Below are 15,998 nucleotides of genomic sequence, written 5' to 3' on the forward strand. Positions count from 1 at the left end.
GTTGGTTATATATTTACCAGCAGCTATTCTACAATGTCATTTTTATATAACATGCAGTTTATAGGGAATTTGAACAATATAAATACTTTAATCTAGAACACTTTCATCCAGTAAATAAAGTGGTTTGGTATACGTAAACACCGGTGTATAAGATGCAGTCTATTTTGGGGGGTGTCATGCTGGGAAAAATGCTTTTCTATTAAAGACTGGTTTATTTGATGCACCAGAAGTTAATCATTTATAAACGATTGTGTTTATACTCCAAAACGCACCGGTGTATAAGACGCACCCCACTTTTAAATGAAAACAATAGCATTTAAAGTGCGTCTTATACACCGGTTTCTACGGTAATTAACACAATGGAGTATGGAAACATGTCACACTATAGTAGGAAATGCACAATGGCTGGCTGTCACTCTGTTATGACTTACTGAGACACCTCTATAGAACTGAGCCATGGTTAATGTTATCACTAACACCTGGGCGTTTCCTACAATGACAGCTGTGATCGTTATTAGATAAATGTGCCCTGTTTCAAGGAACTACCTTTATAGATCCAGTATACACAATAAATAGGAATCTAGATTTTTAAAGTTTAAGATATAGGACTACATAATGATTTGGTTTTGTCTTGCATCACTTGGCAAACTATTGTGTATTTCTGAAGTTACATTTAAACTTATCTTTTCTTACTGCACATATATGATGCATCACTGAAGATGAACAGTTGCTGATATTTTGACGGACTGATTATAGCTAAAACGATAAACATCATATCCTTTGTGAACTTGGTCATCATATTCTTATTTTAATTCAGTTCCTGTAATTTACCACCAGAGGGGGCTGTGAGTATTAAAATGAGTTATCTGTTTCAAAGCAAGTGGCTTGGTGGCTCAGATTATAAATGGGATGGTTCTCATATCAATTTAATCCTTTATTTAAGCAAAGTTTAAAATTCGATCTCTGTTAATACAGTTACATTTGAAATGCTTTTGACCTCGCCATTGTAAATGCACAAAGTAAGTAGTTCTAATTTATCATTTAAATACTTAATTTCACAACATTGATAAAACACCATATTGTCCAGTATTTATGTTTGTATATAAAAATAGAAAATCATCTCAAAACACACAATAATTGATCAATTCTTGTAGCCCTTTATTTAGAACTATCAATGAATAATTTTGTTACAAAACAAATCTTTTTTGGATAACAATTATACTCTGGTTGTCCATTATATACTGTTATAAACATACACAAAATTAAATAAGGGTTAGTTCAAGTGGGGGAAAAAACACTTAACAACTGATGCGACGTAACAACTGTAAGATAATGTCATAACATAAAAAAATAAAAGAACATGATGAAATATTCTTCTGAATTCAATAATATTTACCAGCGATGTTGTGACTCATCATAAGAAAATGTACCTCTGGTTATCTCAGATTACATTCATCATGACTTGCAATTACATCATCACTTTAAGTGCAGTATCAGTCAAAGTTTAGACTACCCTTGGAATGCAGGTGTGTCCAAACCCTGACTGGTACTGTATATCACATGCTATGAAGTCATTAATGTGGGTCAATGTAAAAATGTGATGATGTAACTCTCAAAACATCCTACATTTACCGGTTTAGCTGATTTATTACATACTGACATATTATTACATTATCCAGCAGTTATTATCAGATACTAAAAGGAATAACACTTCTCTTAATATTGTACGTGTGTGATTAAGTAGTAATTATTTGAATTGTGTAGTTTTATGTAGTAATATCTTGGATAGAAAACTATCCTGAAAATATGATTTCACAGCACAATGCAAAACTTAATATATGATGTTAAAAAAAACAGTATATACACATTTGGGTGAAACATTCTTCTTCAACAGTACACAACATAATTTCATCAGTGTGGTTTGGTACAGTTTCAAATCATTGCAAAAATATATCTTCCAAAAGTGTGCTGTGTATTATAAGAAAAACACATAGAAAGTACTGTCAGGTTTTCAAATGAGAGCTCAGATAACAATGTTCACTTGATATTGCAGATCTTGACTGAGGTTCCAACTCCAAAGCCTGGATAGATCGGCTCAACAAATGTGGTCTCAAACCTGTGCAGGAGGGTCATGCTGCTGCTAATGCTATAAAAAGCCAGCACACCTGCATTGTGGTCCAGGTACACGCCTAACCTGGGGGAGTGGGGGCCGTTGATTGGTTTGTCCACGCGGTTGTGCCAGGCAGAGTAACCTGTCTCGGAACAGAGTAGACTCCAGGATTTGTCGTTGTAGCCCAGCAGACACAGTGAGCCTTTTCCCTTTCGGCTGATGCTCTTGTAGGCCACGCCGATGGAGAACTCCCCGCTCCACTCAATCTCCCAGTAGAAGCGGCCTCCGGACAGGCCCTCTCGGCACAGCACCTGAGCAAAGCTGTCAAACCTCTCTGTGTTGTCGTTGTAGGGCTGCAGGTCCCTGGTGCGGATGACTTTTCTGTTGTTTTCAGAGATGTACAGCTCCTTATAGGCTGTGCTATGGTCCAATTTCAGCTGGCAGAAGTCTTAAGGAAGAAAATTCAAACATTTTTATTGTATTAACCGGATTAAGTTCGGGGTCAATTGTGATATTTCAAGTATACTATACACAAGATACTTACATTTCACAAAATCTGCTCTGCTCTTTGGCTCTGGAGGAGGAGCGCTGTCCACTGTCATTTCTTTGACTGCAGATAAAGAAATACTGTTAGAACAATGTCAACACCCACACACATGCCTTCAATTCTTATCTAAATCTATGATGAAGTGTGTCCTAGTTTGCTTCCAACAATTCATGGTGAATACACTATGGAAAATAATAATTAACCTCCTACAGTCTTATATTGCTATAGGACGTGACAGCACTCACCTCTGCTCCTTCTGTCCAATGTTCGACTTTCTGTAGTATAGACTGGAACCTCATTAACTGTAAGGCAGAACACATTCATATTCAGAAAATGCTGTTTTTTTGTGTGTTTTATCCCCATCATGTAGAAATATTGTGTTCTGCTGCTAAGGTCAAACCTGATTTGGAGATCTTCAGAAGCTCTTCTCTCCCAAACTCCTCAAGGCGGTCTTTGATCTCAGCCACAGCTTTCCTGACAGACCCGAAGGAGAAGTCAGGGTTCACCGTCACTCGAGGTATGAATCCATCATCAGTGGGGGTGCACAGGTAGTTGAAGTTCTGATGGGAAAGGGAAGTATTGAGATGCTGGTGAATAAACTGTGCAGAACACAAGTGTTGACCAATGATAACATTGTAGAGGACACACTTGTTGACCCAAATGATATAAAGTCACATGAACCTTTTGACAGTTTAAAACTAATCACTGTAGAGCTTGGTTCACAGTAATAGGAGCATTGATTTCACTCAAAGCACTGCCATTTATTTATTTATATATTTTTTGCCATGATCCACAGAGAAAACCTCTGCTAGTAATGAGCCATTTTACCAAATTAACATAATTAAATTGGCCACTCCAGGTGTATTCATTCTTAAAAAGTTGCTCTAAACTGTATGTTACCTGCAGGAAGTGGATGTGGTCGTCAGTGCTGTACAGCTGCTTCAGGCCAGACTCCTTTTTCTTCAGTTCATCGATTTCTTGTTCCAGCCGCTCGATCAAAGCCTCAGCCTGGTTGAAAGCAGCCTTCTCGTTGATACCAATCAACTTGGTCACCTCTGACCTCATCCTCTCAATGGAGCGGATCATGTCCTCAAACATCTTCTGGCTCTCCACCATGGCTCTCTGGGCGGAGTTCTGGACGGGACACGACAGGATGTCAGTGTTTTTACAGAAGGAACCCGAACCCTAACCCCCCAACTAGATGATAGAGAGGCATATCATCAACATAAAGGTTTTACTGTACCTTCAGTGAATCCACAGCAGTCTTCAGTTCGTCCAGCTCCTTCACCCTCTCCTGGCATTTTTGTCTAATCTCAGCCTGTGAGATTCCCAAGAGTTTCTGTGGGATAAAAAATATTGTGTAACTGTTTATTTCACTGTCTTTGTTAAACATGCACTCCCATTCATAGCTGCACTGACTTCCTTTAATTTACTATGCAGTAGTACAATAGCTCATCATAATTTAAATAAGATTCCTAAGATGTAGTTGAATGTTATGCTGGTTTGTTAGATGAAATATTAAGGCTCATGTTTGTGGGTTCAGTAGAAACATTCTTTCTCATCAAGGAATATCTGGGGAGGCTGTTTGGCATGTCTAATAAACCCTTTTCAAAGAATCTTCTTAATGCGGCCAGCTTTTATCTCGGAGGGAGAGGAAGGGGGGGGAATCTCTAATGGAATTCTGGCCATGTCAGGAATGTGAATCTACCGCTGACTGACTTTTAAAGAGATGTTTCAAGGTGCACACAGCCCTGACATGCAGAATAGAGGGCTTTTCTAATTCAGCTTTTACTCAAGCCCACTAACCCATTCTTCAAGATAAGCTTGAGGAATGCGGGGAATCTAGGGAGGGGGGGGGGTTGAATATGGGAGGGGGAGGGGAGAGAGAGAGAGCGGGAGACGGAGTGAGATGTGTGAGACTCAGGTTGTAAATCTTTTGGGTGAGAGAAACCAGACTCCCCATGTAGCAAAAAAAACAGGAAGATGAATTATTATTTTAGCCCATCCGTCTGCCATAAAAACGCTCCTCCTGCATTACTCACACATAGAAACTAAAATTGCACACACAATAGTGTTGATGAATACTACAGTATCTGTTGACATTCGTATCTATTATCTACTATATTACAGGCAATGTAGTGGTGAGTCATTTGAATGTGTACAGCTGCGGTTTGGGATTGGTTCATGACCATGAGCTGTTGAAGGCCTTGACTCTTTGACATTCCAGTTTCACTCCCACAGGTGGAAACCGACACAGCAGAAGGAAGTTGACTGTTTTCTATGTATCTATCCCACAGCTGGAACACCACATTCTGTGAAAAAGCAGCTTTCAGAGGCAATAACTAAGACACTCCCCTGTCCTCCACACAGCTAATCAGAGGGCTGCATTTGTTTTGGCGGTGAATGCCTGCCAGGGTAGCTGATAGCGTTGGTGAAATGGGTCAAAGTACAAGCGCAAGTTGTAGAGCAGGGGCAGGAGTTGGGAAAAACACCCTTCCTGCTTGTGCTTAAATCATTCCAAAGGAAATATGTCTTTAAACATGTCAAGTACAAGTCTCTCTTAAAAAAAAAAAGGTTTATGTCTCTGAACAACTTTAAAAGTTTAATTCTCACTTGACTTTGCAGTAGTTTCAATCACTTTCGTGCAAATGAATGCACTGCTTATTTGTCTGACCAGAAACACATTCATTCTCTGAGAGTGAACGGGTGAACAGTGCTATTCCTGTGCTTTTGAGCATTTAGTCTACTGAAAGGAGCCTTGTATGCAGACAAGAGGATTTCTTACCTGTTTATCACCCCTCTCTGCCTCAGCTGAGACAATGTCATGGCCCTTGTGTTCACTGACTGTGCAGATAGCACAGATACACATCTGGTCTGTTCGACAGAAGAGCTCCAGCGACTTCTGGTGCTGCGGGCAGATCTTCCTGTCCAGGTTTCCCAGCTCATCCACCAGCTTGTGCCTTTTGAATGTGGCTGATTCATAGTGGGGCTTCAGGTGCTTCTCGCAGTAAGATGCCAGACAGTTCAGACAGGACTTAACAGCCTTTAGTTTCTTCCCAGAGCAGAAGTCACAGGGGACATCACTTGGCCCGGCGTAGATGTTCCCCTGGGATGTGTTCAGGTTGAGGTTCAGACCGCTTTTCTTGATCTTCTCAGCCACCAGACTCAGAGTGGCATTGGGCCGCAGTACAGGCCTCTGGGTAAATGTGATCTTACATTGGGGACAAATGTAAATCCCTGTGTAGTCAGCCTCATTCCAGTAGCCGCTGATGCAGTCCATACAGAAACTGTGGCCACAGGGGATAGCCACTGGATCCTTCAGAAGGTTCTGACATAAGGTGCAGCTGAAGTAATCTGGAGAAGTGTGATCAGCCATGGTGATGGTCTCAAAACACGGTCAGACCTGTGGAAGCAGAGAGAGAATGCCGGGAGCAGATAGAGATTTCGTCGAGTGTGCCTTGGAGCCCGCCCTCAAGAGTGTGGCACAGCCTGCCAGAGACAGGATCTACTTGTATTTCTGAATTCCAGAGGTTATTGATTGAAAGCAGACAAGGTCCTCCCCCCTGTGCTGGGAGTATATCGAGCCCTGCCCAGTTCAGATAAGCAGGTTGAGCAAGAAGGGGGAGGGAGAGAGAGTGGGAGAGAGAGGTAGAGAGAGGTAGAGAGGGTGTGTGCAGGCAGGAGAGAGAGCGAGAGAGTTAGAGAGACAGAGAGAGAGAGAGAGAGAGAGAGAGAGAGAGAGAGAGAGAGAGAGAGAGAGAGAGAGAGAGAGAGAGAGAGAGAGAGAGAGAACAGACTGAAAGAAAAAGAATGAATGAGATGTGAAAAGCATTCAAAGTGAGAAGTAACATGCTAGAAAAATGCTTCCATTTTCCTCGTTGTTTCCTTTGCACTCAAATTTCTCTTGTGGCTCATCTGTGGATGACTTGCGCACACTTCTCCGCAGCTGTATTTCCACCTATTGTTGTCAGACAGAATCGCCATTGTCTTAAACCGGTTATAGTTTGACAAACACAAATGCAGCATAAGGTACTGTAGGAATTTACGGGACCACCCAATAAACAAACAGAGACACTCTAAGTTCAAGCAGTTTCAGGGAAACTTCAAACAATGCTTCTGTTATCACCAAAAAAGTGTGTAAAAGTGTAACTTGCTGCAGGTGTTTTTTCCAAGAGCAGCTACAGTCATGAGTTGTAGTATTTACACTGTGGCCAGTCAAACCGGTCGAGCCACTTTTGCAGGTCAATTTGTAACTGTAGGTATGTAGATAGCATCTGTTTGTCCAACAGAAAGCAAATATACATGGGAAGATGCTTGTGCGCGTGTGCATTCACAAACAGAACATTCTTGAAGGATGGTGTTGTGTTGTGTTGTATGTTTTACATATTTGCATGTCGCAAGTTTGCATGCTCCATTGCACATTTTTGCATTCCTAAAAATGTACCTGTCATAGTTACCTTATATGTTATTTAAAATCAGCTTGGGGGGACACATTTCTGAGTCTCTATGCAACATAAAGTTTCTGCTGACATCATAGCGTCTCATTAGCATTTCAATTAAGCCTAGACTAAAAGCCCATTCACAGTATTTTTACATCTCTAGCTCAAGATTACTTTGAAAGTCCCTAAACTATCAAGACACTCTTGGTTGAAGTTAAAGGTTTATTCAGTATATTCTGTTTGTGCAGCAGAAACATTTAGTAAATGTTAAGTTATGGTTCTAAAAAAAGTACATTGGCTCCACCTTCAATTCATATTGTACATTACTTCATACACTAGGTAGTTTCACCTCGCCATATTTGGTCAGGTTTCTGATAAGCCAGTTTTTCCTTCCTTCCTCCAGCGTGAAGGGAGCGCTCTGTGCTTACAGATTAACTACCTGTTAGTGTAGACAACTGCAGCCGGCTTTAATATATAGAAAAGTGAAGACTATACAATGCACATTTGTACAAAAATGTCTATTTTTTTGAGAAAGTAAAAATGAAGCAAGGTAACGTTTAGGATACAGGATATTTTAATAAGATTCATTATACACCTCCCCAGAAGAGTAGCATGCTTGTTATAAGTCCCAGTGTTCTTTCATGAAGCAGACCGAAACTCCACAGTCATCTATTGCTGAGTCCAAGTTCAAGGTGAAAGGTCAACCTTCATTAAGGTGCAATGATTGCGCTTTCAGCAGGGTGAGCGCAGGAGAACACAAATGGCTATTTGATCAAAAGGAACAAGGAGCCATTTCACTGCGTGTGAGTAATAACAACAGGAAGCGGAAAATAGTGGACACATTTGCTGATGCTTGTAGATACAGAGCTAAACCACACACAGGCCAAATGTGAAGAAAACAAAAGATTGCATACCACTTGTAAACATTGCTGTTGTCAAGACGTCGGCTATAAAATTAAAAAAAGAAAAATATGAGAAGGAAAAAACAGCACTTGTTGAATGTGGGTCAGTGTTGCAGCCAGAGGAGCAAATAAAAACTAAATAAATAAAAGTTTGTGTATATGTGTAACACACACTTCCTCACTCCTACGTGAAAAGAGGGTCACGTATCGGATCATATTAGCTGTCATAATGCTGTCTGCCATGAAACTGATTCTTAGGTGTATCATTACGTGTGTTTTGGCCCCGGCTGTCAAGGTTAAGTGAAATAAGGCCAACAGCTTCTTCCTCTCCATAAAATTCCTTCATATTTTGTTTTATAGAACCAAAGTCCATCTCCCGACTGAAAATAAGGTTAACTGCCAATAAAAACAAAGTACAGACCAAAAGAAAAATCTATAAAGAGGGGAAAATGCTTAAAAAAAACGTCAACAACACAAAAGAACGTAAATTAAATAAGTCTAGTATTAGTTTAGTGTGAAGTACTGTTTTAAATGTTAATGCTCTGATTGATTAAATTGATTTAATTTGCATTTAGATGAGCTTAAAATCACTGAAACTTTCACTGAAACACTTTCACTGTTTGTTTTTGTGATTGTCAATAGAGACTTAAGGACTTTACTAATTCACATGCAAAGTAGGTGAACAGTAGGTAGGCTGCTAAAGTGTAGGATTATCTACTTTTTGAAACAATTTAAATTGAAAAAAAAAATCTTTATTTTAGGCATTTTATACCTTTATTAGGTAGAGATAGTTGAGAGATTGGGAGATATACACCTTTAAAAAGTAATTTAATCTATAACAAGGTTGTTAGATGGTCACAAAGATTATTAAAATAGCATTGGATATTTTAATTAAAAAAAATGACATTGTAAGACAATTTAAATATGTTTTTGTTAACACTGATCGATCATTATATCATATTTGTTAATATTGCATTACTTGCACTGACGTGTATGACCCCTATCAATAGATTTATTTATATTTTTTTGTCTATAATAAGATGCTACATTTAGTCTTCATGTCAGCTGTAGTTACTGTTGTTGACGGACAACAGACCCTGTAATGTCTGGCACTCTGCTGGGGCCATCTTGGCTCTAACACAATGGAATCTTTTAAACATGCTTTCTGGGTCCTCCTGTTATCTGGGCTATCAAGTGTAGTTGCATTCCTATGTCTGTTTCAACAGCCCTGAAACTCCATATGCTGGGAGGTGTGTTCACTATAAGATGAAATACGCAAAGAGAGTTTTTTTTTTTTTTTTTTTGCGGCTCAGAACGGACAGGAAACATTCTTATAATTATGTGGAGTTTGGTTGAAAAATAACTTTCTTCTGTGGGAGGTTGTTACAGTTGATATGATACCACAGAAAGACAGTGGTGACTAACAGTCCTGAGAGGGAAATCACAGATAATGAAATGCAAAGTAAAAGAGGGTTGATAATTAACTGGTTACAGATGAGGTGAATGTTGCAATCACACTGTTTTAACAAAGTCCAAACCAATTCAATTTCACAGAGAAAAAACAAAACTGTTAACGTGGCATCACTACACTTCAATCATATCACCAGACATCAGCGATGATGAGTCCTTGGTGATGACTTTACTGATGAGAAATTACAGCTGATCACCAGAAAAAAGGAGTTGTACTAATTTAAGTCAAATTGCAGCAAATAATCTCTTTAGCGTGAGGTTAGTTTGTACTGTGACTTGAGTGGATAACAGCACATTCTCAAGACGAACAGTCTGTCTTCAGGCAATCTCAAACACTCCGCAATTAGTGTACACTCAACTGTAAAATGTGAGACACCTGTGGTTTCCTAACAGATGCCTTGTTACTTTTGAATGTAATACTTTTGTTTTACTCACATTCATTTGTTTGTAGGATGCAAATAATGCTGGGAATAATAATAATAATGTTCAATTTGCATCTTTTTACCCTCTATAAAATAGATAACATCCTAAAAGCCCATAAAAAATGGCTGTAATTTCTTTGGTGTCTACAGGAAATGCACTTTTGACAGGATTACTAAAGGCCAAACCTTGTATCTTATGATCACACACATTTCATTCATTCTCTTTAGATTCTGTAACTGATGGGAGCGTTCAATGTGTCCTTTACTTGCCCCGCCCATGTTCCACCGGTTTCGGCTTAACCAGTTTAGCCTCCCTCTCTGTTTACTCTATATAAGTTGGGCTGGAAGTACCTGTGGGATCACTTTGCCACTGTGCTGACACAAGCCACTGACTGTCACAGCATCTACACCTACATTAGAAGGAAAACCATAACGTTGAAGCCATGTCATCCGACCAGGAGGACTGCCACCTGTGTAAGGAATACCTCAGGGATCCTGTGTCCATCCCTTGTGGACACATCTTCTGCTCCATTTGTCTGAAGACATACTGGGATCATGCTGAACACACGGGTTCGTACCTCTGCCCACAGTGCAAAGTCACTTACAACAAGAGGCCCACCCCAAGACGCATCGGAGGCTCCCGGCAATCTACCATCCAACGCAATGCCGAATCCTTTCCACCTCCACCTCCGTCCCCTGACTACAACTACGCAGGACCCCAGGATGTAGGTTGCGACATCTGCGTTGGCAAGAAGCACAAAGCCATCAAATCCTGCCTGATGTGTCTGGCCTCTTACTGCGAGAAGCACCTCAAGCCCCACTATGAGTCAACCACTTTTAAAAGGCACAAGCTGGTGGATGAAATCGGCCACCTGGACAGACAGATCTGTCCCCAGCATCAGAAAGGTCTGGAGCTGTTCTGTCGCACCGATCAGATGTGTATCTGTGTGCTGTGTACAGTGAAAGAACATAAAGGTCACGACATGGTATCTGCGGAACAAGAGAGGAGCGAGGAGCAGGTTGGTGACATTTTACTTAAAGTGACAACACAGGTGTGTCAGGCTGTAATCTGCTTAGAAACAGGAGGAGTAAAACATTTAATATGTGCTTTGTTAAACATGACAAGTTTAATTTAATGTACATGAACCTTATGTGATTTTTTTTCAATTGAGGGTGACACATGTACCTATCATTGTTTATTGTACTAGTGACAAAGTGGAAGGTAAAGCATGAAAGAGCAGCTTACAATAGATGAAACGAGCCCTTTAACCAAAGCCTACGGCAGTTTGTGAGACACACCCATGTTATAATAACTGTAACAACTCTAAGTAGCTCCTGTTATCTGCACATGCATTTTTTCCCAACCTTGAGCTGTATAATGTATTATAAAATGTAACATTTAAATTTAGAAACAAAACATTTGATAAGATAATTTAGTCAGTTTGAGTTATACAGTACACACAATTGTTCTCATCACTATCAACACTGTCTGTTGTTTTTCCCCGTAGCAACGGCTGGGCGCCACGCAGGCTGAGATTCAAGAGAAGATTCATGATCGGTTGAAGCAGATGGAGGAACTGAAACAAGCAGTGGATTCACTAAAGGTTTGTGCCAACACCATCCATCACACAGATAAAAAAAACCCGACTAACCACTCAAGACTGAATGCAAAAATAGATCAACTACCAACAAAGACAGCATTCCTTCATGTAGTGATGACAGCTCCTCTCAGAGTGCTAGTTAAACCAGTGTGACACCCAGTTGATTTATTGCTGTGCCTCTATGTTTCCTGTGCAGCGCTCAGCTCAGCAAGCCCTGCAGGATTGTGAGAAGATGTTTGGAGACATGCTGCGCTCCATTGAGAGGATGCACCAAGAGATGACCAAGCTGATCTCTTCCAACAAGAGGTCAGCGCTCACTAACGCTGAGGGTCACATGGAGCGTCTGAGCCATGAGATCGCTGACCTGAAGAGGAGAGACAATGAGATCACCCAGCTGTCCCGCACCGAGGACCACATCCACTTCATCCAGGCAAGTGACATCCACTGAACAGAGAGATTAAGATATGTTCAGTAAGACACACAGTTAAGATATACAGTCAAAAACTTGGACACACTTGGACTACTGTATATATTAGACTACTGATATGACAGTGCAACAACACCATTACCCATATATCAATTTTAGTAGCTCTTCTTCAGGGTTTCAGGGAGCTAGAGCCTATCCCATCATTCATTAGTGGAAATAAAACTACTACACTGAAATGCATGGTGGGATCTTGAAAAATAAGAGTATTCATTATATCTGAATAACTGTTTTTTTTTCCCTCTCTAGAGCTACCATATGCTGATCGCCCAGACAGAAAATGAGGAGCTGCCTACAGTGAGCGTCAACCCCTACTTCTCCTTCGGCCCAGTCACTAAGGCCGTCTCTGAGATGAAACAGCACCTGAATGAGTTCAGCAATGATGAACTGGTTAAGGTAGCCAAAGCAGGTGAGTGGGGAGCCAACATCAAGAACTTAAAAAAAAAAAAAAAGATAACGACGTAGATTTGATATTATTTCAGTCTTCTGGTATTACTTTTAACATCATCTTACCACTATTACAATGTTACTCATTCTTTTTGTATTTTTTGCAGTCAACAAAATTCCCTTCTGTCAGCTGGATGAATCCAAGAAGAGACGATCAGCAAAAAGTGAGTAAAACCAATTAAGAAAATGAACTTATATTCATTTTATTTGGGCAACAAAGCGACAAGTTAATAAAACAGAAACCCCCTATTAGTTTTTAGTAATCTACTTTTAGTAAATTCATAAAGCCAGATTGCTGCAGAAATTATTTGGACCAAAAAAAGAACATTTTTGCATAACTTGAGCAGGGAAATTCAAATAGATTTACAGTTTCCTTTGTCCTCAGTGGGGCTTTGTGCAATCTTGTTTGATGTTTGGTCATGGCTGGAGTATGGTATTCAGTAGAGGGCAGTCTGAGGTCACTCAGTAGCCACACAGTTAAATGTTTACTTTGATTAGGATGTCAAACCGCCACTGAGTTTACATTTACATACTCCTCCTAGTTTGAATACAGCCATGTTGGAACATCTCTAACAGATCAGATCAGCCTCATTGATACTGCAGTCACAGCCACTCATTTAATAGAAGAAGATTATCAATACTATTCAATGATGAAAACATGTTCCAGTTCATTATGCCTCTATCACTATTTCCTAATTACATTACTAATTATACATTTTTACTTCCACAGGTGATGAAGCTCCCGTGTACAAGTCCGTACCAGTCCATGAACCTCAGTCCAGGGACGACTTTATGAAATGTGAGTCTCAGCTTCTCTCATACTCTCAGCTCTCTGCAGTTCCACAGATCACTGCTCTCACCGCTACTTTCAGTGCACAAAGCAAATTAGATGCTGACGAGGTTCTCTGTCAGACCCTGTGGCTGACCACAAAATCTGGTTTTAGTAACTACTGCATGCCCTGCAGTGTTGACAGAGACTTGGATTGACTGATTAGAAATACAGCGCTGGCACTTACACAGCCTCATGATTTTACTTCAGTTGCAGTATAAGTGTTCTCTGCTTGTTTTTTTTACTAAGTGCATGATTGTTTAAGCCCTGACTAACCAGTCAGACTAGAACAAAAAAAATACCAAAACTGCATTAGGATGTTTGGGGTTTTTTTGTACTGAAAATTCAGCTTTTGTCAAATTTATTTAATCTCGGAGGCTAATAATCTAAAACCTGGGAACATTTACAGTTAAAGATTTGTTAGATCTATTTCTGTTTGTGGTCAAACTCACAAACAGTGTTGATGCCTCTGAAATTACAGATGATAGGTCGGGCAGATCTCACCGACACCGCCGGGTGTCTCACCAGCTGTGACCTGCAGAGTTGGAGGTACACAGCAGGCAGGTGAAATAATTCTCAGTTTCCGTGTGTACAGCCAGAGGGTCTCTCACTTTTTCCTTTAAATTACATGAATGCAGAAGTTGGTTAAACATCTAACAGAGCGGGAAATTCTAATTACATTCTTCTAACCTCTGCAACCTTGCAGCTGGTGGTGCAATGGTGAGGGGTACTTAAGCTGCTGTGGAAATGAGGCTTTGGCCCTTTTGGGATTCTTGATGTACATTTAAATTATTTTCTGTTGAAGTAAATGCTTAATTTATATTCCATCTCTTTTCAGATGCTTGTCAGCTCACTCTGGACCCAAACACAGCCTACAGACAGCTCTACTTGTCTCGAGGGAACAGGAAAGCTACCCTCAAGAGAGATCCCCAGTCCTACGGTGACAGCGCTGCCAGATTCGACTCCCTGCCCCAGGTCCTGTGCAATGAAGCCCTCTCCGGAGGCGCCTACTACTGGGAGGTGGACTGGAGCGGGGAGGGGGCTTCCATCGGAGTCACCTACAAAGGCATCAAGAGGACAGGTTATGGAGACAGCTGCCGCATCGGGTACAACCGCAAATCTTGGAGCCTCTTCTGCTCTGATTCCAGCTACTCTGCTCGCCACAACAAGGACCAGGTAGAGGTCACTGCACCCTACTCCTCCCGGATTGGGGTGTTCCTGGACCACGATGGGGGTACCATCTCTTTCTACGCTGTAGGGGACACCATGTCTCTCATCCACCGCTTCAAGGGCTCCTTTAGTGAGGCTGTCTATCCAGGCTTCTGGGTTTGGTATGAGTCAGCCATCACCATGATCCAGAATTGAATTAATAACACACTTTGAATGACCAATATACAACAGTTTGATTTTGCTATTGGATTACAGAACAAAAATAATACTATACTGTATACTTTACCTACAATGCATTAAAGATTGAACATGTTTATCTTTTTACTATACTACTATGTACTTACTTTGCTATATTGAGTATCGGGGGAACTATTTTTAATGACTGAATATACTGCAAATCAACATGTGTGAAATACAATGACTCTCACTGTATGAAATCAGGTGTACAACTTGAATAAGAATTTAAATTGTCATTTAATAACAAAGAAGGCTGTACTTGATTGATATATTGTATGTTATCATTTACATGGGTTATTATACACTTATTTTTATCAATAAACATTTTATAACAAGGATAAAGTGTGATATCATTGTGTTTTTACTCCATCCTTCAATTCATATCACTAATTTCCTCATACTTCCTCCTCTCAGCCTGCTTACATGAAATATGAAAGTGGAGATTCATTCATTCACTTCAGCTTTGTTTAATCAGGAAAACACTCGGATTCAAGGATATCCTTAAAAAAAACAAAAAAAAAAACAGAACATTATATACCACTTTCCTTGTCGGTAGCAGCATAACCTGCAGATGAAAAATTGTCTTGCGTTACCAACTTTTTTTTTTTTGCATATAAGACAGGAAGAGAGTGAGACAATGAGTATGTGTGTTGGTTTTGTTGGAGAGGGTTGGAGAGGTTGACTGTGGCATTTGCACATGTAAAGGAGTAAGTGAAGTGTGACTGAGGGGCTCTGAGGGTTTACAGATGGCTGCAGTTTTAAATATTGCTGGTATGTTGCACTGATGTGTGGTCCAGTCTGACCTTAATGCATTTCTAAGATCTTTATCATTTTGACCAAGCATGAAAAGCAGTTATACTGTATCACACATGTACTGTAACTGACTTATACTTGTTACCACTCCAGGTAACTAAACATGCAAATCTACCTGTTTCCGTTTTTTCACCTGAATGAATTTTCTTGGCCTGTAATGAAAAATCATTGTTTTCAGTTGGACTTTGATACGTGCATTTTGTCACGAACATCTTACTAGGCTTATCATATCTGATTCTTTTCACCATAATTTAGTTACTCTAGTCGAAGTTACTGTAAAAATGATTGGAATAAAAGACCTTTTAGTGACCTTCATTTGTGATGCTTGAGTGAAGTGAGTAGAGTTTGTGGAATCTGCAGCCTTAAGGGACTTCTAGTGAAGAGAGGATATGAAAAATCCCCCAGAATTTGAGGTTACGGTCTGAGGGAGGGGTTTTCCATTGTTCAGTGATACTGCATCCTCTTGTTTTCTGATATTACAACATTCTTCTCACAATTTCGTTAAACAAGCAGACCAGACTGAAAAA

At 40.1% G+C, this 15,998-nt stretch overlaps 2 protein-coding genes across 2 annotated transcripts; one reads left to right on the plus strand and one right to left on the minus strand.

The window, feature by feature from the left end:
- Positions 1–1,000: 1,000 nt before the first annotated feature.
- ftr82 (finTRIM family, member 82) lies at positions 1,001–6,154 on the minus strand. Its single transcript, XM_062433799.1, has 7 exons — positions 5,443–6,154; positions 3,901–3,996; positions 3,558–3,791; positions 3,058–3,217; positions 2,903–2,959; positions 2,655–2,720; positions 1,001–2,558 (listed from the first exon to the last, which is right to left on the minus strand). The coding sequence occupies exons 1-7, from the start codon at positions 6,031–6,033 to the stop codon at positions 2,038–2,040; spliced, it is 1,725 nt and encodes a 574-aa protein (XP_062289783.1). The 5' UTR covers positions 6,034–6,154; the 3' UTR covers positions 1,001–2,037.
- Positions 6,155–10,269: 4,115 nt separating this feature from the next.
- On the plus strand, positions 10,270–14,904 carry ftr83 (finTRIM family, member 83). The gene is made up of 7 exons (XM_062433822.1): positions 10,270–10,909; positions 11,399–11,494; positions 11,688–11,921; positions 12,225–12,384; positions 12,530–12,586; positions 13,153–13,221; positions 14,090–14,904. The coding sequence occupies exons 1-7, from the start codon at positions 10,334–10,336 to the stop codon at positions 14,614–14,616; spliced, it is 1,719 nt and encodes a 572-aa protein (XP_062289806.1). The 5' UTR covers positions 10,270–10,333; the 3' UTR covers positions 14,617–14,904.
- The last annotated feature ends 1,094 nt before the right edge of the window (positions 14,905–15,998 follow it).

The sequence above is a fragment of the Scomber scombrus genome, chromosome 14, assembly GCF_963691925.1.
Source record: "Scomber scombrus chromosome 14, fScoSco1.1, whole genome shotgun sequence".
Taxonomy (NCBI): domain Eukaryota; kingdom Metazoa; phylum Chordata; class Actinopteri; order Scombriformes; family Scombridae; genus Scomber; species Scomber scombrus.

What these genes read in the sequence shown, in the direction of transcription:
- ftr82 (XM_062433799.1), bottom strand. Translation starts at nt 6,033, where the DNA reads ATGGCTGATCACACTTCTCCAGATTACTTCAGCTGCACCTTATGTCAG. An exon ending in CAGAGAGGGGTGATAAACAG is followed by an intron (nt 3,997 to 5,442) that starts GTAAGAAATCCT and finishes TTTATCCCACAG; the next exon opens with AAACTCTTGGGAATCTCACA. An exon ending in ATTGGACAGAAGGAGCAGAG is followed by an intron (nt 2,721 to 2,902) that starts GTGAGTGCTGTC and finishes CTTTATCTGCAG; the next exon opens with TCAAAGAAATGACAGTGGAC.
- ftr83 (XM_062433822.1), top strand. Translation starts at nt 10,334, where the DNA reads ATGTCATCCGACCAGGAGGACTGCCACCTGTGTAAGGAATACCTCAGG. An exon ending in AAGCAGTGGATTCACTAAAG is followed by an intron (nt 11,495 to 11,687) that starts GTTTGTGCCAAC and finishes TTTCCTGTGCAG; the next exon opens with CGCTCAGCTCAGCAAGCCCT. An exon ending in CAGGGACGACTTTATGAAAT is followed by an intron (nt 13,222 to 14,089) that starts GTGAGTCTCAGC and finishes ATCTCTTTTCAG; the next exon opens with ATGCTTGTCAGCTCACTCTG.